The 24,568-nt window shown below is 42.5% G+C and overlaps 2 protein-coding genes across 3 annotated transcripts; both read right to left on the reverse strand.

The window, feature by feature from the left end:
- Window positions 1-852: 852 nt before the first annotated feature.
- Window positions 853-12,635, reverse strand: cpz (carboxypeptidase Z). Of its 2 annotated transcripts, none has more exons than XM_037765630.1 (13): window positions 12,309-12,635; window positions 11,772-11,807; window positions 9,931-9,982; window positions 9,468-9,790; window positions 9,142-9,357; window positions 7,332-7,528; window positions 4,840-5,001; window positions 4,579-4,737; window positions 3,552-3,687; window positions 3,311-3,450; window positions 2,887-2,986; window positions 2,010-2,155; window positions 853-1,743 (listed from the first exon to the last, which is right to left on the reverse strand). In XM_037765630.1, exons 1-13 carry the CDS (start codon window positions 12,400-12,402, stop codon window positions 1,540-1,542), a joined length of 1,965 nt encoding a protein of 654 aa, XP_037621558.1. In that variant the 5' UTR covers window positions 12,403-12,635; the 3' UTR covers window positions 853-1,539. The 2 variants fall into 2 exon arrangements, with proteins under 2 accessions (XP_037621558.1, XP_037621557.1); XM_037765629.1 differs by having other exon boundaries at window positions 7,293-7,528; window positions 12,309-12,634.
- Window positions 12,636-14,256: 1,621 nt separating this feature from the next.
- Window positions 14,257-19,366, reverse strand: LOC119485841 (G-protein coupled receptor 26-like). The gene is made up of 3 exons (XM_037765659.1): window positions 18,173-19,366; window positions 16,441-16,554; window positions 14,257-15,050 (listed from the first exon to the last, which is right to left on the reverse strand). The coding sequence occupies exons 1-3, from the start codon at window positions 18,859-18,861 to the stop codon at window positions 14,807-14,809; spliced, it is 1,047 nt and encodes a 348-aa protein (XP_037621587.1). The 5' UTR covers window positions 18,862-19,366; the 3' UTR covers window positions 14,257-14,806.
- Between the last annotated feature and the right edge of the window lie 5,202 nt (window positions 19,367-24,568).

Consider the following 24,568-nt stretch of genomic DNA (forward strand, 5'->3'; position numbering starts at 1 on the left):
CTTAAAGCTGAAGTAGGTATAATTTAAGCAAATATTAATACATTATATATATGCTGTATGTATTATATATATCCTGTATCCAATATATCCTGACAGTAGTGCATGAGACAGGTAATCTGAAAGAAATCATGTGCCTCTGTGTCCTCCGGTGCTCCTAATGGCATTTGCAAGATTTCACAGATCAGAGGAAAACAACCAATCAGAGCCGAGCTGGAGCCTTGCCGTCTCTGAGCAGCTGTCAATCACTCGCTAACTCCGATCGGTCAAACTACGCAGCGCTGATCAAACGTGAATCAATATTCTGTTACGGTAATGCCTATTTCCCGCGACAAATATTTTCAGAAACATCCTGTAGTGTACTGTTTAGCTGTACAAAAAGTGAGAAAGTGTGACCCGGCTGCCATGTTGAAATCAGCTGAGGAAATACCAAGCACCGCCCACCAGCTGGAGCAAACTTTCTCATTTGACAGCTAAACAGTACACTACAAGATGTTTTTTGAAAAAAATACAAGCGATAGACATTACAGTAAGAGAATATTGATTCATATTTGATCAGCGCTGCAGTTTGACCATTTGATCGGAGTGTGCGAGTGATTGACAGTTGACTCCGTTGAATGAACAGCCAATATGAACGCTCTCTCTCTGAAATGACCTGTGATTGGTCAAAGTCTTCCGTCATGGGCTAGATTTTTTAAAGCCTGAAGACAGAGCCATGAGGAGGTGCAGAAGGCTAGTTTTCTCTCAGAACACTTGAATTACAATATGCTGAAAGGTTATTATTGCCCAATGATGCTAAAAAATATTCTGCCTACTGCAGGTTTAACCATTTTTTAAAATGAAAATGGAAGAAGATATGCCACAAATATTTCATATTTATTGTTATGCTTGTGAAAAACAAACAAAACAAGAAGTTCTGCTGTTCACAATTGGCACAGTATTGTTGCTAATCAAGTGATGCTCAATATGAGGTGCTGTTAAATTCCAGAAAATTTTGACTGTTGCACTTATGCCCGGTATAATGTATAAAATGTTGCTACAGGGAATTCAGCTGTGGAATGTGATCATAAAAAGCAACCAAATCTATATTTCAATTTGTACCCAACTCAATTTTTAAAAGTGTGCACAAAAACATTTTATGCAGCTGCCGTTACATGTGAAATTGTAATGTGTGTTCACAATATTCAAATAAGTGCATACAATTATTTTTGACTGTGGACATCTTTAAAAGTTGTACAATTGAGGCCTCCATAAATCCTTTATTCCCCAGTGGTTACATGTTTACTTAAAACAAGTTAAAGCAAAGCAATAGTGGCCAAAACTCCACTTACAGACCAGAATCAGAGTTGTTGCCTGGTGTAAAAAAAAAAAAAAAGCCTGTTCACACCCTACTTCCAGGAAGCACTGAAACCTATTTAGGTGCAGCTGATCTTAATGTCACAGCTCTTGCTATGTAGACACCTCTGAGAGCACCAGTGGACCTGGACGCCCATCACCAGTCTCGCAGTGGTATGCTGAGATCTTAATTGTCCTGTAATGCGTCTAGACACTTCGCAGCAGCCAGTGTGGAGGTGAGATGCCAGACTGGGAGAAGTAGTTCCACCACCATGGTTTTTCCTCTCGCTCTATCCCTCCAGCACTTACGTCTGTCTCGCTGTAGCGCTCAAACTGGTTGTATGGGTCGAATCGATCCCATGTGTCTACTGTGGGGAAGAGGTGGTCGTCGATATCGGGCTCAATGGGAACCTGGATGCAGGAGAAGGGAAATGGTGAGACTGGAGAGCAGGGGTAATGGATGATCATCCTTTTAGTATTATTGTATTTTGAACTTGTATTAGTTGTATTAGTGTTTGTGTCTACCTGCCCAGGGACTGCAGATGGAAATGAGCTAATAGCTAAATCTGGTACAATAAATCTCTACTAAACTAAACCATGCATGTAAAAAGTAAGGTTTAAAAAAAGGATATTTGAATAGAAACGGATGAACAAGATCATGAAGACAAAGATCTAACCTTCGCCAAGACAAAGTCGACACGTCCAGCCTTGGTCATGCTGTGAGGCATATAAACCCTCTTATTGACCCTGGAGTAACCCTTGGCTGTGGCTGTCAGGATGTGAGTGCCGGGGTTCAGCAGCCGCCAGTAGTCTCCATCTTCAGCTGGAGGGAGGGGAGGAGAACAGGGTCAGTCAACAGCCAACGGGTGTTTCTCAAAGTCAAGGAAGGATCCTTCAACGGCTGAATTTCAAAGATGCTACGTCATCGAATCCCGCTGAAAGGCGGTTCCAATGTCGGGGATCCTTCTAGTTCTACCGAGGATTGAGTCCTTCTTTTAGGGGAGTTTGAAGAATGCATGTGTGTGTCCTTTCGTACTCTTAAAACACCCACAATCCTATGCGCACAGCGCATTTCCTGTCCCCCGATTTGGAAACAAGGAAAATATGCTAGTACATTTTCAGTTATTTTACCTCAGCAGTCCGCCTAAACTCCGCTTTCTGAACAAATTTGAGGCGAGAACTTGGTAATCCAGTTGCTTATTCTTCAATCATGTTAGATCTACGAGGCCTAATTCAAAAGTTTGTTCCGACTTTTGTCACTCTACTATTAATAGCACAGAGGCCGGCAACGGCAGGGAGAGACAGCAGCCGGGTAGAGGCGACATCTAACTTAGTGAATTAAGGCTTTATTTTGACTAAACCAGAGTTGGTGATTGTTGGAAGTGGAAAGACTAGGCCAACCAAGACGGTTCTGATGAGCTTTACTTTGTTTTTGTCAAGTTTGAGGTGTGTTTTACAATCAGCGAGGTAAAATTACTGTGTTTTTCAAAGCAACACAAAAATGATCAGCAGAGTTATACCAACTTGGAAATGTGTATGTAGAACTGTGTTTACCTGAGGTGACATCTTTCCTAACCCCCCTGACAGAGATAGTTGCACCTTTTATCCCATTTCCATCAACATCCGTAACTACTCCCTTTATCCCTCGATGGACCTGTTCAGGGACAAGGAGCACAATGGAAAGCCATATTATTTTCCATGTACTTTTGTTCTGGGTCAAGTGCTTATGTCGCTTACATTCAATATGTCTGTATAGTCCTTATGACTAAAGGCACATACTTACAGTATTATGGTTTTTATCCTTTCTGGTCTTTAAAACCTGCTTGCTAAGTGTTCTAGCCAATTTGACTTTACAAGTGGCTATCATTTCACACTTTCATTGTCAATTATTCATCCTTCCACTATCAATTGAAATAAACACTGTAAAAATATGCCCATTTTAACACAAACTGGTCATGCCCGTCTAACAGATACTTACAGACTCAATAAAACTGAGCAGAGCTTCCTTATTCCTCTTCCATTCTGGGTAAAGCTCGCCCTCAGAGGGGAATTTGTCACAGCCGAGCTCCACGGTGATCTCCAGACAATTAGTGTGCAAGTAGTTGAAGTCGGACATACCTGCAAGGGAGGCAAGTACATAATGAGTCCCTCACAAGCAATGGAAGGCACAGAAAAACTAACGTGGTTCTCTCTGTAGTTTGAAAAGTGTTGTGTCTCACCACCAGCAAAACTGTACCACAATGCCCCATTGATGATGCCCCTAGTTCGGTAAAAGTTGGCTCCACACCTCTCAGTGTCGTTGTTTGACATGGTTTCGTGGGCGTCTGCGTAGGTACGAGCCAGCTGCTTGAGAACCTGAGCATGGGGAGATTATTAAAGAGGACCTTATTATGCTTTTGTGCTTTTTCCCTTTCATTTAGTGTGTTATAGTATATACTGTAGTTTTTGTTCATGTAAAAAGTCTGCAAAGTTACAAAGCCCAAAGTCCATGCCAAAATGCCAAAGGGAGTTACTCTCCCCTGCAGAAACACTGCCCCTGAACGTCTTGCTTGAAGTCCTACCTTTTCTTAAGTAACGTGGTGATGTCACCAAGTAACACATTTGCATAATACCTAACTAGCAGCCAGTTTGGTACGCCCTCAAACAAAGCTAGTCAGAGCGGAGCGAGTCCGAAGAGTTTGGTACGATTGACCAATAACAACAGAGTGGGCCAGCAGACCAGAGCAGACTGAGCTTTTTGGGAGGGGGCGCGGGGCTGAAGCCCAAACAGAGCGTTTCAGACAGAGGATGAAGAGGTGTTGCAGCACAGCCGGTATGAAAAAAATAAAGCTTCTTTTGAAGATTAAAGCATGTAAACATGTTCTAGTACAGTGGTTCCCAACCTGGGGGTCTATACTGTACAATTAGCCTATATCTCAGCATTTCATAGATTTATGTCAAGAAAAAAAAATATTTTTAAAGTTTGGATTATCATATAATATAATATAACATGAAATATCCATAAAATGTGTCACTTAGTCAGGGATCGTAGGTTTACTCAATGATAGAAAAGGGGTCCCTTAAGGAAATGGTTGGGAACCACTGTTCTAGTAGAAACACACAATCCAAGTATGCACCTGGAAATAAGCATAATATGTCCTCTTTAAGTGAAGTGTTTGGTGAGAGAGGAATCTAGCTGCACTGTTGAGGCAAACTTGTTCAGCAAGCATTAATCCATCAATTGAGACATCCATCCTCCCGCCCTACCTGTTCATCTGGAGTGGGTGAGAACATCCTCTCCTCATGCGGGTGTTTGGAGAAGTCGAAGGGATAGGAGACCACCAGATCCCCTCCGTGGAGGCTGGCAGACTGAACGAATGGCAGTGACCTGATCCACTTCATCACAGCATAGGTCTCTGGTGCCACCTACAGCCCAAAGGTAGGATTGTTTTTGGGACCCAGGCTGAAATACTGTATCTACTCACGGTAAATCTCCAGAAATCTGATTAATAAAACCTACCCTCTTACCTTGCCAAACCAGTAGGCGTCAGGGATCGCGACGTGGTCAATGCGGTAGTGCCTGCTGCGGCGGTTCCGGTAGAAAATGGAGGTGAGGTCTGGAAAGTTGCGGTTGAGGTCAATACTCTGGGCGTTGGTTCGTCCATTGGTCCAACCGTTCAACAAGTGACCCTGAAATATTTAGGTTCAAACAACTAAGAGTATTACAAAGTGTCAGAGAGTGTGACATTATTCATGATGATGATATGCAGACGTTAGTAGGATCAGTGATTATGTGAAGAAAATATTGGGCAAACTATATGAATATTAGTCAGAACTATAGGAAGGAACCTGTTAGACTATCACTGTTAATTCTGTTAACATATAGACAAGACCATATATCCGTCATGAGGAAAAGGAGCAAATAGAGCAACAAGACGAAACCATTATTCATAAATATTAGAGATGAGCAGAAAATAATTTGAACCTATCCATCCTGTTTGGATGGAAGGATTAAATGTATTTTTTCTTCCAAAAAGAGATTTTTGGATTATGCAAACTGTTATGAAATATTATGAACATACATGTACAGTATATGTCTCCATATACAGTAGGCTACAGATATGGGAACAGTTTGAGGTTTCAATTTACTCTTTGATAAGTATAATTGAAAAATTACTATAACAAATGCAAAATACAGAATATGAATACAGTCAAAGTAGTTTGACCTTCATAATACATCCGAAATGTGATCATATTAATAAAAGGTACAGTATGCTGCACACTTTCATTAATGTTTCAACCCTGTATGTATTGTGAATCATTACGACCAGTGCAGTCAGACAGTCAGGCTAAAACTCATGCATATAAAGTGTCTCTCTTGGAGTAAAGCTGTGTGTAATAAGCCTGCCATGAAGATATCAGGCTGTACATTTTAGATTGCATATTGCATGCATGGACAATGATGATCTTCATAGTGGACTTAACAACTTTTAACTGCCAACTGTCAAATGACTGCAATACATATTTGAGCATACACACGATCAGTGTACAGCACACATGCATCCAGAGCTTGTTAGAGGCAAAGTGACACGGCCTGATACATTAGTGAATGAATACACAGCATTTGGACCAAAAGGCTGGGTCAGTATCGTTATTAGGGCTGTCAAAGTTCATGCGATAATAACGCGTTAACGCAAATTAATTTTAACGCCACTAATTTATTTAACGTATAAACGCAACTTGCGATATTTAGTTTGTAGCGGGCTCAGTTTTAAAGCTAGAGGGAAGATACTGGCATCATATGAAACTAGAAAACCTAAGGGATTCATTGTCATACTAGCTTGTTGTGAAGGAGGCTAAATAACACTCCAACCTTGCGCTAAATTTTGGTGAAACTGGCATGGGCATTTTCAAAGGGATCCCTTGACCTCTGACCTCAAGATATGTGAATGAAAATGGGTCATTGGGGACCTACCCTTTACAGACATGCCCACTTTATGATAATCACATGCAGTTTGGGACAAGTCATAGTCAAGTCAGCACACTGACACACTGACAGCTGTTGTTGTCTGTTGGGCATCAAGTTTGCCATGGTATGATTTGAGCATATTTTCAATGCTAAATGCAGTACCTGTGAGGGTTTCTGGACAATATTTGTCATTGTTTTGTGTTGTTAATTGATTTACAATAATAAATATATACATACATTTCCATAAAGCAAGCATATTTGCCCACTCCCATGTTGATAAGAGTATTAAATCCTTAAGAAATCTCCCTTTAAGGTACATTTTGAACAGATAAAAAAAGTGCGATTAAATTGCGATTAATCCTGATTAACTATGGACAATCATGCGATTAATCGTGATTAAATATTTTAATCGATTGACAGCCCTAATTGTTATACTTATTAAAAGGCTCAAGAGGTGCCAATGTAGAAGTCTCACATTCTCAGGCTTGTCACAGAAAGCAGTTGTTGACAGTCCTACTACATAATAACGCACAGTAGAATAAACAGAGTCGAGGGACTTCTACAAGTGCTAAACAAACTAGTGAAGTGAGATTAGTGTTGAATTGTCTGGTTAGTAGAAAATATGGTGATAGGTGGAAGGTGGAAGGATTGAGTACTCTAATCTCTTACATCCAATTTAGCAGAGATTTAACAGTAGTTAAATCTACCAGCAGCCTCCCCAAATCACTCATTTATTACTGCTTGTCTTCTTGAGTAAATTACTCCAATTTAACAACTTTAACAAGTAAACTTTAATAATCTTAGAGTAGAGCAAAGGCTGTTATCCATTCTTCAGCATGCAAATGAAAACAACGTTGTAAAAAAAAAACCTCTGCAATAGCAATGCTCAGACTCCCCCATTAGAGTACCACAAACCCCCACCTCTACAAGTCAAGCCAAACAGACTGAACAGACATTGAGATTGAGAGCGGATAATGGCGGTTTGTCTTTTTCTCCTGTTAACAATATTTACTTCCTGGTTGTTGAGCTCCGGGTCATAGTTATCCTCTACCTCTGAGGCGGCCAGTTCATAGCCATCTGGATTCATGGAGGCCAGAATATGGATGCGGGTGGTGTTGATGATGGTCTGAATTCGTTGGTTCCCCAGTATGTACTCTGAGCACAGGTACTGGGCCATGTAGATGAGCAGCTGGCGGCCCAGCACCTCGTTGCCATGCATGTTGGCCACCAGCTTGATCTCTGGCTCCACTACGGTTTACAGACAGAAGCAAACATGGTTAAAGCTGCATTCAGTAATTTGGTCACTTTGGCCAAGCTCAACAAGCTGCAAACACAATATTGACAGATTATCCCTACTGTATAAAATGTGCTTGCAAACAGTTGTCAGCCGATTAGACTGTTATCAGGTCATTAAATGGGGCGTTATCAGTGGTTATAAGCCTCATAGTTGTGGGTCAGTAGGGCCCTACTACACCCACTAGTAGGTGTTGTCATCTATTTACATTTGTAGATCCCCAAAAGAAGGAATAAAAGAAGACAACAGCCACCTCTAGTGACCGTAGTAATTATGACTGGGGCAAAAGTGGAAGTGAGGCACTGTAGTATAGACACCAAGCCCCCAGGAAGAGTGCCGCTTTGAAGCAAATTTTCGTAGTGGCCAAACGTTGGAATTACAACTTCCATTTCCGCCTTGTGATGCCATTGGGCCCAAAAATACTTTTTCCCATAGACTTACATTGAAAAAAAAAAGTGACATCTGTAACTCGGCGGATAATTTTCTTTAAGGTAAATCACCCTCCCAATACGAACACTTGAATAGCCCTTATTTAAATCATTAGGTCCTAAAAGTTATAGCTGGATCCAGAGTTATTTCCCTTCTGCCTGCTCTTTGGGTCCAATGGATGCGGAAGATCACTGGATGATCCGGGTACTTTATCACTCGGCAGTGGATCCATTTTGGCTTCATGCACCACCGAGCAACTCTTGTAGGAATGAATGGAAGTCCGCCGCCAATGCTGTATCCAGTTCTCTTTATACATCCATGATAGACACCATGAAACTCCATATGGAGTGAAGGCCAAGGATGACGGATCGGACACCAGACACAGAGCTTTCATACAGAGGGCTGGGGTTTGCATCCCGTGTGAAACCAACAACGTGTAGATGTCTTTGTGTTCACAAGTGTTAAGTTTCACTTTCAGTTTTGAAACAGTTATTTTAAGCCAAAACACAATGTTTTTCCCTAAACTTAACTAGGTAGTTTTGTTGCCTAAACCTAAAGAAGCTGTTTTGTTTGTGTTCAAAATGTAACGTTTCATTCAGTTCTACGTGTTAGAACATGTTGCTTTTAAGTTTCGCTTTCACTTTTACAGCATAGTAGGCGTAGAAGGCCCCTAGTGACCCACATCTATGATGCTCATAGCAACTGATAACGTAGATTTAATGGCCTGATAACATTTGCAGAACCAGCAGAATCGTAGCAACATTTGCATTCATTTGGATTTGTGTTTGTGTCCATCTGATGAATGTACGACCTGTTTTGGTCTCCATCAACTCCTGAGGGATATATGTGGCTCTTTAGCAGCTAAATGCTCCACTACATTTACAATCTGGCATCTAACTTTATCTGCTATTTGGTGTTGGGCGGCAGGTAGTACACAGCATTTAGCAGAGCTTTTAGCTAAAAAACAGCTGCAGCTGTAAAACAAGTTTGATGAGAGCGGTAAGATAGAACCAAAGCAGTAAAGTTGCAGGCCGTAAAACCAAAACAATGGACATTAACTGCTCCCAGGTGGCCAATAATCAGTTAATGCAGGTTTTAAGATGAACATTAGTAATTCTAGGTAACTCCAGTAACTCACATAGCTCGTGCTGTCCTGGGTTGTTGCTGAACTCAATAACCAGCAGGTCCTTGCCCTCTGTGCTGCGTCCGATGCTGTAGACATGAGAGATTTGGGAGCACTTGGCCGCTGTTCTCTTCAGCAGGCTGTACATCTGGGCGTTGGAGGTGTAGGTGAACTGGATGATGGTGCTGGGTGCTTCAGGAGAGAGGTTGGACATTTCCAGCTCCTGTCTGGCTAGAGGTGGGATGCCAGGGAAGGAGAGAACGATGCTTTGTTTCTTTCACAGAGCACTAGGAATGCAATTGGTCCAATAAGTACATACAACACAACAGCGTGACCTTTACCTTTCAGCCCCGCCAGTGGGTCAAAGCAGCCCTCCCGTTCGCTGGCAAAGAAGCGGTCGCAATCTAGGAAGTAGGGCCAGGCCATTTCGATGGATTCAAAGGCATGGGCACAGTCCCTCCTCAATGTGTCGCATGTGCTGCGGCAGGGTTTGATCATCTTGTCGTCCTTGCAGGGTGAGGCGAGAACCGAGCAGCTCAGGAGACGTATCTCAGGGGAGCACTCCCCGTTGAGCAGGCCATGGATGACGCTCAGCAGGAGGTACTCCGGCCCTGACTCGGCCTCCAGGCGACTCCGGTGGCCAAGGGTGTTGGGGAATATGGTCCTGGAGCGGCAGCATTTGGACAGAAGTTGTTAAGTGTGATGCCCACAATCAAGAACCCAAAAGAATAACAATGATGGCTTTAAATGTATGTATGGTTAAAGCTTTTAACTGGCACAGATTGGCCAACCTCTACCACCCACCTAGAGTATTCCATATCATTACAGTAGCCCAGGTTCAGCTCTGTACAGGTAGCTGTGGGACAGAGAAGGCAGAGAAAGCTGGTAACTTACATTTTTGAAAATAAAGTGTTTACTTACTAAGTAAAACAAAGTTTTTCTTTGGTTGCTGTAGGCTAAGTTTCAAAATGTACTGTATATGTCACATATTTAAAGAAACACTGTGATCTATTAAAGATACTATGAGGAACTTTTAACTGGTTATGAAACAGTCTCAATTTAATACTGATGCCTCTATATGACCTACATAAGTAAACGAGACCATCAGCGAGAAGATTGTCTATTTCAATACAGTTATTCTTAATGATTGTCATCGGTGCCACCGGGTCGGATTCTGGAGAAACTAGACAAAATCATGCAGGTTCCCCAAAAACTCCTTCAGCTAAGACTCCAGCAGGGCCTCCAGCAGGGCCTCCAGCAGGGCCTCCAGCAGGGCCTCCAGCAGTGACCAGACCGCTGCTGCTAAGCTAAGACTCCAGCAGGGCCTCCAGCAGGGCCTCCAGCAGGGCCTCCAGCAGCGACCAGACCCAGAATCGTCTTTGCTGCTGCCGGCAACCTGCAGTTGGAGTTCTGGCAGTAGGTGGAGAGTTCCGCAACCATCAGCAGCAGCAGCAACAGCTCCTCCTCCGGCTCGGAGCAGAGCTTCGCCTCGCTGCTCCGCCGGTCCCCGCTGGGAGCCGCTGACACCACGCTGCTGGAGGCCCAGGCTGTATTGCTGGGACTGCAGGAGGGAAGGGAGGCACGGAAGAACCAGAACGAGGACTAAGTGAAGCACATTGTCTGACCCTGAGGCAGTAAAATGACTGGTTTTCTAAAGGGACTCTGGTGCTCGGAAACACTACCGTTTTTTTCCACAGGGACCAAAATTGACACAAAATGAAAGTTCCTCGTAGTTGCTTTAAAGAGCTGCTAGACCTGGCAGGTGTAGAACCTGGTGTTTCAATGGAAAAGAACAAGAAGGGATTTTTGAAGCTCCGTAAATCCTCCCCCCCCCCCCTCCACAGGTCAGGTTGAGCTCAAGCACTACAGCTGCTTCTCCACTCAGACAACAGACATCTGGAGAAGAGGCCTGTTGCATCTTGCAGTCGCGAGAGAGTAGCTCATGTTCACAAATATTGATTGAACTTTCCCAGGCCATGGAAAAAACTATATTCCAGAAGTCAACATATTGTAATTCAAGTGTTCTGAGAGATAACTAGACTTCTGCACCTCCTCATAGCTCTGTTTTCAGGCTTTAGAAAATCTAGCCCGTCACGGGAGACTTTGACCAATCACAGGTCATTTCAGAGAGAGAGCGTTCCTATTGGCTGTTCATTAAACTGAGGCAGCTACCAATCACTCGCCAACTCTGATCAAACAATCAACATGGCTGCTGGGTCACAAACGTTCTCATTTTACAGCTAAACAGTACACTACAAGATGTTTCTGAAAGCATTTTATGCTAGAAATAGACATTACAGTAACATAATATTGATTCACATTTGATCAGCGCTGCCTAGTTTGACCGATCGGAGTTTGCGAGTGATTGACAGCTGCTCAGAGACGGCGAGGCTCCAGCTTGGCTCTGATTGGTTGTTTCTCTCCGGTCTGTGAAATCTTACAGATGCCATTAGGAGCACCAGAGAACACAGAGGCACATGATTTTTTTCAGATTACCTGTCTCATGCACTACTGTCAGGATATAGTGACCGTTTTATAAAAATAAAAACAATTTTTAATCATATTTGCTCCAATTCTACCCACTGCTGCTTTAACGTAGCCTATAAGCCCTGAATTACACAAGGTGAAATGAATTAGCCACCTACGTTTGTCTCCAACCGCGTTGTTGCTGCTGCATCTTCCTGCGAGAGGAACACAAACCAAACAGCAAAACATAAAGCAAGCATGAAAAACATATTGGTGGGTCACAAATCAAACGCTAGGGGGCGACATCTTCACAAGCAAGAGACCAGCCAAAAAACAGGACTTCTGTTTTGTTATGACGAGGCTGATGGTTAATAAAAACACAGCAGGTGACAAATGTGTCTACAACATGAAGTCATGAACACATCTGCATGATAACGACACTTTAAAAGCCCACAACAGAACTTGACAGAATAAGGAATGAAGCTGCAAGAGAAAGTAGACTTGTAAAAGAAAAAAATAACAATTGATTATTGTTATGTTTATATGTAAATGATGTGTCTGCATCTCTATCAGCTGCTGTAATTGACAAGGAGCGTCGGAAGTAGGTCTTAAATCATCCCTATTGCACATTCAAATACGACTTTAAGTTCTGTTCCCTGGGTGTACGGTAAAGTATATTTCTACCAAAAATGTATTGAAGTTGAAGTTGATCTTACCTAAAAGCTCGTCTCCTGGAAAACAAGTCTGCTGCGGTGCGCACCAACAACTCCTCTCCAAGGAGAGAAACAGCACCAGAAGTCCTAAATGCATGTCGGGTATAGAGCAGTAGACGGCGGTGTGTGATGTGGCAGTGTGTGTGTGTGTCTTTGAAGCTGCAACTTTTTTCCCTTCTCTAGGCAGGAGGATAATTATCCCCCCCCCACACACACACACACACACTCACACACGCACTCACACACGGAGACCTCCTTCCTTTGTCTGCGTAGGAGCATCCCTGACCCGAGAGGAGGACGGAGCGCCAGGATTATGGCTCACCGCTGTGCGTTAAGAGCTGATCATATTTCACTGTGTGTGTGTGTGCGTGTGCGTGTGTGTGTGTGTGTGTGTGTGTGTATGTGCGGGGGATGGGGGGGGGGGGACATGAGTAAGAAACGTGGCTTGTGGGGGCGGGAAGTGAGTGAGGGAAGTTCATGCCTGTTTGTTTGACATATATAATAGAGCTGCTGCTGCTGCTGCGGCTGTTCCACCAATTCAATGCAACAATAGATTTCTGCACCATTAGTCTGTGTAACCTCACTGTTTCATTATTGTAATGATGACCATCTATTAGTAGACTGTTATAGAAATGTATAATGTCTATATAGCATTGGTTCCCGACATAGGGGTCAGGACCCATCACAGGGTCCCATAATAAATATGAGGGGTCACCAGATGATTAAAGGGCAGAGTCCATCATTTTTTTTTTTTACCAATTTATTTTTATTTTTTTTTAATATATCATTCTGTAGCTTCCCAGTTGTATTCTTTATGTATTCAAATCCCCAAATTCGAATTTTGGTCAAAGTATGTATGTTTTGGTGTCAAAATGCTCTCCAGCCCTTCTAAAAACTTTTTTCCCATGTGACCTCACGTAGGTTTCTGCATGATGACACTGCTACACGTACAGTATACAGTATATACATCCTTATAGTAATAGATGGCGGTTGGCATGCTCCTAGTTTGGAGAAGCAGATAGGAGTACCGGCACAGAAGCAAAGCAATGTACTGCTGTGTGGACGTCATGTTCAGATCCGAAAGTCACACAATAACACTAACTAACTAACTAACTAACCGATGGATGCAGCGGTAGACCAGCAACTCCTGTGTTCTGCAAGGTAAAATGACTGTTTTTATGAATTGAGTCTGGTCTTATCTTTATAACGGCTTCAGTCCCCCGTCAGAAAGGACTGTCTGATGGCAAGGTAAAGTGGTGAAAATATCCTAAATATAGTGTAAACTTAAACTGATATTGATTTTTTTAGGTGGCTAAAATACGCTTTTCTGCTGCGCCCGTCCACAGCCGCTTTACTTCGCTGTCAGACAGCTCTTTCCGACAGTAACTGTAGCCGTTATAGCGCAGTCTTCAAGACCAGACCAGACTCAATTCACAAAACAGTCATTTTACCTCGCAGAAACACGAGAGAATACAGACAACCGCACTTCAAAAAATCCTAACCAACCCTTTCAGTTATTTCCAAACTCAACACAGCTAACTTTGACTCAGCTAGTGCTAGCATTCACATTATTCATAACTTTATTGATAAGCTTACTTTGGTAACCTACGTCACTGCTTTTTGCAATGGCTGAGTGGGCGTTTCCATATGAATAAAAAACGGAACAGAACACAGATGGACCCGCCCTTTAAAGGAATAACAAAAAAATCTGTTGCCAATACTTGTCTTATGACCTTTGTCTATTTTTTGCTTTTTCCTTTCTTGTGAAACACTGGTGCTTTCACCTACTTCAGGCATCCTTCAAATGACTCACTCTCTTTCACTGTCTGAATTGCCCACAGCTGTGATTAAGCAAAAAAAAAGCTGGAACTCACTGCTACAACACAATTATAATTTAAAATCACAATTCTACCAGAATCTAATGGCCTTTCATTAGTGGACTCAGAGTGTGTCTGTGGCAGTGGAGTTTATTCTTGCATCTGTGTTTTTGTGGTAATATAACATCTTCACACACCTATTTTTACATGTTAAAAATGTCAGTTATTAACACAGACCTTAATATTAGCTTCAAAACAGCCACCCGAATGAACATTTTCCCATTTCTTTCACTGAAACATGAAGACCACTTCCTGACAAATTCAAGGTTTCTTCAACCCTACATTTACATTGATGATAAACAGTGTTGTGGGCTTCATGTGGTGTGTTCTTGGCAATGCCTCAGCAGGCACACTGACCAGCCCTGTGGAAACAGCAGTCCGTGGAGGCTGAAGAGGCGTTTGGCACACGTCGGAGGCCAATGCTGTGCAGTCTCATTGAGCATGTGTCCTACACAACTCTCCCAGTGGACAACGCTGAGGTCCACCCCTGCGATAAAGTGTCCTTAAGCAAGACACTGACTCCCTTCCATCTGCAGGGCTTCTGCTCTTCAGAGACCCTGACCTCTGACCTCTCTGTAGGAGGGATGCAGGTGTTGAATCAATTCAAACATTTGCACATCAAGCTCAGGTGATTCTGGCAATGCAGTTGTCGTCTGTGGTGTCCAGCGTGCTGCTCGCACTGTGGACAGACAGCGAGTAGTGAGTCTTTCTCATAAGCCGGCTGATGACACTAACTAGGACCTTCCTGTACTGCTGCCGCAGCAGGCAGTAGACAAACGGGTCGCTGGAGGTCTTGGCGTAGGAAAGACATTTGGCGGTCATGCCCCAGTACCGAGGGATGTGCACAGAAGGCAACAACTCCACCAACCTGTAGGAGGAAGGAGTAGAAGAAGAAGCAGAAGACGTCAATTATCTTGGCCCTGATGTGCTGAATATGGAAGCCCATTTCTGACAAAAACACCACTTTATTATCTCACATCTCTCATAATTACGAGACAATAAGTCATAACTATGTGATATTAAGTCTGAATTATGTGATCGTATTTCACAATTATGACTTATTTTCTCATGATTATGCCATTATTTCTGTGTATTAGCACTCTTTATTAGCTGCTCTAAAATATATTTTAAATGAATCCTACACATTTCAGCTGGTTTCTTTAAAAATGTAATTGTGTGGAGTTCCATACATCTGTTAGTTACTGGTGTCCTCTCACTATGAAAACATTAATACATTCATAAAACATCTATAAAGAGTTTTATAAAGTGTTATGAATGTACTTATAATGCATTATAGTCATAAACTTCATATATAGTGTTACGGAAATCGCTTCAAATAATATTATACAGAAATGTAAATACTGATTTGAGGGCACATTTTTCACTTGCCAATATGATTTTTACACATTTTAACAGCATTTTTTTTTACATTTCAAAACAACAGAATGTGTATGGATATTCAAACATGCTGCTTTTATTACAATGAACAAGCTTTATATATGTTTTAGTTGCCTCAGGCTCAAGATTACATCCCTGTTAATATGATACTGGCTGTTTGTGCGCTTTTTGGGAATTATGCAAAGGCACTAATAGGGGAACATAACAAAATGTCCAATAAATATGAAAAGCTGCTCCTGTGGAAAGGCTATCATATATTAATTTAAGGCTGTCAAAGTTAGCGCAATAACGTTAATTAATTTTAACGCCACTAATTTCTTTAACGTCTCAGTTTTAAAGCTAGAGTAAAGATACTGGTATCATATGAAACTAGAAAAAAAATCATTGTTTTTTGTTGTTAATTGACTTCCAATAATAAATATATATATACATTTGCATAAAGCAAGAATATTTGCCCATTCCCATGTTGATAAGAGTATTAAATACTTGACAAATCTCTCTTTAAGGTACATTTCGAACAGATAAAAAATGTGCAATTAATTTGTGATTAATCACAATGAACTATGGACAATCATGTGATTAATTGCAATGAAATATTTTACTCGATATTTTCACTTCACTTCATATTGACTTTTTCTTCTTAGAAAATTACTCAAACCGAGTAGTGATTATCAAAAAAGTTTTAGATTAACTTAATAGTTGACAACTAAGCGATTATTCGATTAATTGTTGCTGCTCTGCACACAATCAATATAAATTGTATCATAGATGCATCAGACACACAGGAAATGTTACATAGACGAATCATGTGGGAAGTTAAGCAACTAGCATAAAAACAGTAAGCTGGAGCAGGCTGTTACCTTGTTATAACATAGGGTGAAAAGCAGAGGATGAAGGTGCCGATGAAGATGCAAATTTTTTTAGTGGCGCGCTGCCTCCTCTTCTTCTGCTCAGCCAGACACCTCTCCTTCACACTGACAGACACACACACAAACATAGGGAGATTAATTCATGTCAGGCATAACAGCTAATATATTAACATTTAGAGGTTTTGTACAGTATTTAAAGTGGCAGTAGGTAGAATGTTTTTGGCATCATTGGGCAAACGTTCCATAATAACCTTTCAGCATATTGTAATTCAAGTGTTCTGAGAGAAAACTAGACTTCTGCACCTCCTCATGGCTGTTTTTTTCAGGCTTTAGAAAATTGTTCATTCAACGGAGGCAGCTGTCAATCACTCGGGAACTCTGATCAAACAGTCAAACTAGGCGAGAGAAAGTTGGTATTTCCCTCAACTGATCTCAACATGGCTGCTGGGTCACAAACTTTCTCACTTTACGGCAAAACAGTACACTACAAGATGTTTCTGAAAACATTTTATGCGAGAAATATACATTACAGTAACAGAACATTGATTCATATTTGATCAGCGCTGCCTATTTTGAACGTTTGATGGGAGTTTGCAAGTGATTGACAGCTGCTCAGAGACAGCAAGGCTCCAGCTCGGCTCTGACTGGTTGTTTTTCCTCCGGTCTGTGAAATCTTGCAGATGCCATTAGGAGAACCGGAGGACACCAGAGGCACATCATTTTTTTTTCAGATTACCTGTCTCATGCACATACTGTCAGGATATACTGACTGTTTTATAAAAATAACTTTTTTTAAAGGGACTGTTTGTAAGATTCAGAAATGCTTGTTAACAGCGACACCTGTGGCCGTTAAGTCAACGAAAGTCAGCGTCGGGCTCGCACTTGCTGGCTCTAAATAGACATGAACAAGCATCGCTCAAAACAGTGAGGCGACACACGTCAGCTAAAACCACAATATCACTCTATATTTCACCTGCTTGGCAGTAATGTTAGCTGACCAGACAAAGGTCTCTCCATGAATCAGTGCTGATCCTAGTGTTGGCTAGGCTGAAGCAGGAAGAGAAACGTTATCGTCTCCGACTGCAGCCGGAGGGAGATACCGGCACCCGGTCGGAGACGATAACGTTTCTCGCTGTGGAGCCCCGTCACTTCACAAGACACGGGAAACCTCTGTTGGTCTGGAGGAGCTGCAGCATTTATTTCTGCACAAACGTCCGCTGTACATTCACTAGATATTCTCAGAGTTAAACTAACTCTTCTGCAGTGAGGAGTGTGCGCGCATGCACGCGAGGTACAGCGAGGAACGCGAGCGGTGTGTGAGTGAAGGCAAGCAGGCAGCAGAGGAGCAGAGGAGCAGAGTACAGCAGAGACTCCGGCCCTGGAGACCAAAGCTATGGTCTCCCCTGCGTCCTACTACCGCCGCCAACACTGTTTAGCAGACGGGCTTCACTAGATATAACTTTAAGGTTTTGGTGCTTCCGTGTAGTTTGTGTTGGAGTCTTGTCTGAACAGCGTAGCCACAGGCGAGCACGCATGGGACACCGACCCGGGTGATTTATACGTGTAAGAAGTTACAAACAGTCCCTTTAAATCATATTTGCTCCAATTCTACCTACTGCTGCTTTAAGTCAAGCATGTTCTCCATTGAAACCAAACTGCACTGGAAACAGATCCCAGACTGAAGTCCAAGACCATCTCTCTCTCAAAGTTGCATATACTATACCTGGGGTGAATATCAACCAGCAGCAGCAGGGTCTGCACTGTAATCACGTCTATCCTCTTGCAGTGAGACCTGGCCACTCTCAGAACTTTCCAGTAGGCGAAGCAGAGGACGAGCAGGCAGAGCGCGAAGCTGCCGCAGTGGAACAGCGCGGTGAAGGACGCGTAGGCGGCAAGCTGCTGCTGCTGCCGCGTCGCGCTCCTCTCCACATCCAGGCGCACGGTGCACGACGCGTACGTGTGGCTGTAGCCGCCCCAATCCATGAGCAGCTGGGTCAGGGAGAAGGTGAGCGAGTGTAGCCACGAGTACAACACGATCAGACAGGCGTCCCGGTAGCGCATCTTGCTGGAGTACCTGAGCGGGAACACCACCGCGACCCACCGGTCCATGCTCAGCGCGGCCATGCTCAGCATCGCGTTGGCGGTGAGGAAAGTCTCGGAGAAGCTCACCGCGCGGCAGAACCGGTCACCGAAGGGCAAAGCGCCTTTGGCCACTCCGAGGAAAGTGGCGGGCATGTTGATGACAGTGAGGAGGATGTTGGAGAAAGAGAGGTTGAGGATGAAGATGCCTGGCACGTGGGATCTCAACTCGGAGCTCTGGGTGAAACATAGCAGCACCGACAAGTTGGTCAGCAACGAGACGACGGCGATCACCACCAGGGACACTTCCAGCAGGAACTCCGGAATGCCCATCTCTCCACATGCCAGAAAGCGCGCTCCTGAGCTCCGGAGAGAGAGCTGTCCAGTGCTGAAATGTGCCCAAACAAGTCTTCCTCTGGTGTCCACTCAATGGCACTTTTAAAACACACTATATGCTGCTTAAGTTAAGATATCCAGTGGTTTTTAATTCCTCCAGTAATGAACCCTCCCGTCTTTTAGTGAAAAAGCTGTGAGAATGATGAGTTTAGTGTTACCCAAGTGCCAAGAGTGTTTTCTCTTGATCATGCGCACTATCCGGCGCCTCCTCTCTCTCTCTCTCTTTCTAGCTGGCAATGTCGTGCGCCCTGCACGTGCAGTCGGTAGCTGGCTCATGTGACGCTTGAACGATATTCATGCAAGCAGGAGTTAATGTCAGAGATGGGATGGGGGTGTCTTGGTGTGTGTGTGTGTGTGTGTGCATTCCACCAAAAAAGAGAGGACATTGTGTTTTCTTTGCACATACGGCATGAGTGATGGCTGTGAGAATATGTCTGGCACTGCTTCAAATTTGAGAAATATGTAATAATGATAATATATATTTTGTGTGTGTGCGTGCGTGCGTGCGTGCGTGTGTGCACATTCAAATTCCACCAAAAAAAGAGAGTACATTGTGTTTTTTTGCACACAAGGCCTGAGTGATGGCTGTGGAAATATATATCTGGCACTGCTTCAAATTTGAGAAATAATAATAATAATATATTGTGTGTGTATGTGCGTGTGTGTGCGTGTGTGCGTGTGTGTGTGTGTGTGCGTGTGTGTGTGCATTCCACCAAAAAAGAGAGGACACTGTGTCTTTTTTGCACACAAGTCATGAGTGATGGCTGTGAGAATATGTCTGGCACTGCTTCAAATTTGAGAAATAATAATAATAATATATTGTGTGCGTGTGTGCGTGTGTGCGTGTGTGTATGTGCGTGTGTGTGCGTGTGTGCGTGTGTGTGTGCATTCCACCAAAAAAGAGAGGACACTGTGTCTTTTTTGCACACAGGTCATGAGTGATGGCTGTGAGAATATGTCTGGCACTGCTTCAAATTTGAGAAATATATAATAATAATAATAATATATATTTTGTGTGCGTGTGTGTGTGTGTGTGTGTGGTGTGTGTGTGTGTGTGTGTGTGTGTGCGCGCACTCAAATTCCATCAAAAAAGAGAGGACATTGTGTTTTTTTGCACACAAGGCCTGAGTGATGGCTGTGGGAATATATGACTGGCACTGCTTCAAATTTGAGAAATATATAATAATAATATATATTTTGTGTGAGTGTGTGTGTTTGTGTGTGTGTGTGTGTGTGTGTGTGCGTTACTCTTTATCCTCTGTTCTTTGACATATATTTCTTTTAAACACCTTCCAGGGGTTCAACAAGAGCTCATAGACCCATTTTAAGCTGTGAGTGACCAGTGACAGATTTAGTCCACCCCCAAAAAACATCAGGTGAAACACACACACACACACACACACACACACAGAGAGAGAGAGAGAGAGAGTGGGAGAGAGAATAACTAATCTCCATAGCAACACCAACCAACTCTCTGGTGGATTCATCACTCTTTGAACTTCATCTTCCTTAGAGCTGATTTTTGTTGTCTGCCTGTATAAGAAAGCATTTGCCACATGCGTGTTCGTTTAAAATACGACTTGTGAACAATATCAGACACTGTGTGAGGCATGATTTACATTACGAATGCAGTTTGAGGAGAGGAAAGAGCGAGGGGAGTGTGAGAGGAAGGATAGAACCCGAGGCTGAAAAGAAAACTGGATCAGGGAGGAGGAGGAGGAGGAACATGTGCATGATGCATAGATAGAAAAATGGATGGACTTCCAGGATGTTTTAAAGGCAGCTATAGTCTATTTCAGGTGTTCAGTTATTTATATACACCTTCTAAACTATAATCCTAATGGACATTATTATTATTATTATTAATAATAATAATAATAATAATAATACAAAAACCTCAAAGCTTTCACTTTAACTAGCTGGTGAAAATGACCTTGAGGTGTCTTTTTTGTGCATTCATGTGTTCCTGTGGAAGATTTAAAATGCCTTCATACATACAAATCAAACAAAGAAATAAAGTTTAAATACAATACACATTGTTATATATGTTTCCTTTTTATGTACGCATTTACTGTGTCATAACTCAACATGATCTCACTGAAAAGTGTATAAATAGCACGATATTACAAGGACATTCTGCATGTCATGTGTGATAGTATGTGCCATTATGTACGTGGACTGTGTATGTGTTGAAACATCTGTTTCTGTGAAACTGTTTCCCTGTTTGATGTGGAATTGTTTATTATTGTTGTTGATGCTGTTTTAATTTAGTGCTTGTAACTGCAGTTGGACGGAGTCCAGGAAAAATTTCCCCACGGGGACAATAAAAGTATATCGTATCTTATCTTATGAGGATGCATTTTAGCCCTTTCCTGTGTCATTTGTACGCCACGCAACAAAATTACGGTGACGTCCACAGTTAGGTTTAGGCAACAAAACCACATCGCTAGGTTAAGGAAAAATGTCATGGTTGGATTTAAATTAAGTACGTAAACTAAGTCAACGTTTTTCTCATACAACGGTTTTTATGATATCGTACGAAAAGTTATTCCTCATTTTTCGTGCGTTTGCCTACGAAAATCCAGTCGAAAGTCAATTTCCGCTCAAGTCTTTACAAAATAAACTTCCGTCTTCACAGGAAACAATTTTGTTAGGGTTAAGAAAGAAAACCACTTAGTTAGGTTTAGGCAACAAAACTACTTAGTTAGGTTTAGGAAAAGATCAACTTCGTTAGGTTTAAGAAAATATCGACTTTGTTAGGTTTAGGCAACAAAACTACTCAGTTAGGTTTAGGAAAAGATCGACTTAGTTAGGTTTAGGCAACAAAACTACTTAGTTAGGTTTAGGAAAAGATCAACTTAGTTAGGTTTAGGCAACAAAACTACTTAGTTAGGTTTAGGAAAAGATCGACTTAGTTAGGTTTAGGCAACAAAACTACTAAATTAGGCTTAGGAAAGATCGTGGTTTGGCTTAAAATAACTCCGTATGTGGCGTTGCTTTGCCTATGTCACAAATAAATCAGCTATGACTTCTGGTTTCACACAGGACACGAACGCTGGTCTGACTAATGTAGTACAATGTGTATTGTTTTTCACTTTATTTCTTTGTTTGATTTTTTTTTATTTAGGCATTTTATATCTTCCATACTTTCACCTCTGCAAGCACGCAGGCATGAGTGAGCTGACGTGTGTGCAGCTGAATGCGTGGGCAGCTCTTTCCTCAGTATATCCACATTATTTATGTTTGTCTGTGGGCATGAAGGTGGGCTGCGTAGCTTTTCTTCCCAGCAGCTCCCCAGATGTTGTTTATCCCTACTGTCCCCATGAGGCTCCGTTTATATTCAACCATTAACAGGTTTTTAGAAGATCACATTTACAGTAGATCCAGTAATAAGCCAAATACGCTGCTCCTTTTTGTTGTCACCCTGCCATCCTCGGTGGAAGTGCTGTCCCTGAGCCTGTTATGTTAATGACTCTTTTGCCGTGAAGGAAAAACCCCCTTTGTTGCTCAGAAGGAGAAAGAGAGATGAGAGAGAAAGAGGATGAGAGGGAATGAGAAATCACCCCTCAGCCAGAAGGAACCCTTTTAATGGTCACGTGTACACTCTGGGTTCCCAGGGATTGAGAGACTGTTGTGCAAGCAACAGAACGCTGATGGCAGTAGCACTTAAGAAGTCCTGCTAGCAGGCGAGGGGTCCATCCGACTTCCCCATCAGCCACTGCCCCTGGATCTGTGACTCTGTGTATATGCTGCGAGTGTGTGCGCCATTACGTAACATCACAATTCCCACGGTCGGCAACACAATATGGAGCTCCCTCATCACCTCAACTTCGCCTCCCTTTGAGCTAGTAAAATGATTTTACTCTCTGTCTCGTGCATCGCTCCATCCTCACTGCTGCACGCAAGTCAGCCTCCTGAGGCGTGGTTTCCCTGCGGGTGAATTTTGTTTTGACGGTGTCTATTTAAAATGTTTTCCTTTGAATTCATCCTCGACAGTCTACACTCCTGGGTGCAGCAATTTACCTCTAAAGGCTCGTATAGTGGCTGAGAGAAGAGAATCACTCCTTTTTGGCAGCAGCGACCCTGATCCGTCTGCTCTATTCGATTCAATTCTACACACAAAAGACCTGAGAGCAAAGCATTTTGTCGAGGTGACGGTAGCACGCCGCTGTCTAGGGATGATGATGCTGATGGTGATGAGAGAAGAAGAGATGTGGGGTGAGAAGATAATGCGAGGCAGAAAAAGAAAGGAAACAAACGTCACGGGCGAGTGTTTCCGGAGCGTGGGAGTGTGGGTGTAAAAATAGGTCTTAGCCTTGTGAGCTACAGAGCAAACACTCCGCACAGAAATGCTAACTCACACAGACACTCACATGTCCAGACACACACATGCACTCACTTTCATCCATGCTCTCTGTCCCTCTCTCTCTCTCTCTCTCTCTATCTCTCTATCTCTCCCACACTCCCTCCTCTGCCTCTCTTTCCCGCTTCATCTCATGTGTGCCATACAGTCACGTGCCGACAGTATGGCAGCCTGGCGAGTGAGTGCAAATGTATGTCGATGTACAGCTGGGAGGCACTTTTTCTCACACGTTTGATGATAACATGAACTTGAGCGTAAAGAAGGAAACATGGCTGATGATGGACCTTTACGCGAATCAGGTCAAATCTGTGACCTTTCTTCGTACATTACATTGAACTCTCTATCGTTGATTTGTAAACAGATGTTACAAAAGCCACTTATAGTTTTTTCCACTTTTAGCATGCACACCTCAATAAAAGTGGTTTTAAATTAAATGTCCAGAAACCCTCACAGGCACTGCATTTAGCATTAAAAAATATGCTCAAATCATAACATGGCAAACTGCAGCCCAACAGGCAACAACAGCTGTCAGTGTGTCAGTTTGCTGATTTGACTATGACTTGCCCAAAACTGCATGTGATTATCATAAAGTGGGCATGTCTGTAAAGGGGAGACTCGTGGGTACCCATAGAACCAATTTTCATTCACATATCTTGAGGTCAGAGGTCAAGGGACCCCTTTGAAAATAGCCATGCCTGTTTTTCCTCGACAAAATTTAGCGTAAATGTGGAGCGTTATTTAACCTCCTTTACAAAAAAGCTAGTATGCCATGGTTTGTACCAATGGATTCCTTAGGTTAGTTAGTCTAGTTTCATATGATGCAACAAAAAGCTATTTTTATAAAAGTTACCAACTGGAGCTTTAAAGTATATTAATAATGTTTCAATTTGAAAACATCAATCTTTAATATGACTTTCATGTGTCGTGGCTCTGCATGAATGTTGATCTTTTATCAACTGAATGGGATTATTTTCATCTGTTCACATGTAGAACATCTGCAGTTTGTTTTCAGTACGGGAAGTTGGAAGTTGGACTGTGCTATTAATCTGAAAGTGCTGTGAATGATTTGGGGTAAGTGCCGAGTCATTTATGAGAACTTCTGTTCACGCTGTCATATTTTTGCACGACTATGTATGGTGTTTTTTAACAATTAGATATTTTAGATATGTTTTTTTTCCAGTATTTTTATATTGTGCAGAAAGGGTTGTGTTTGTGAGATTAGCTCCTCTGATCATCACGAATTTTGATGACCTGGTGGTGCCTCTATGAAAGAGGAAGGGT

Source organism: Sebastes umbrosus, chromosome 3 (assembly GCF_015220745.1).
Source record: "Sebastes umbrosus isolate fSebUmb1 chromosome 3, fSebUmb1.pri, whole genome shotgun sequence".
NCBI lineage: Eukaryota > Metazoa > Chordata > Actinopteri > Perciformes > Sebastidae > Sebastes > Sebastes umbrosus.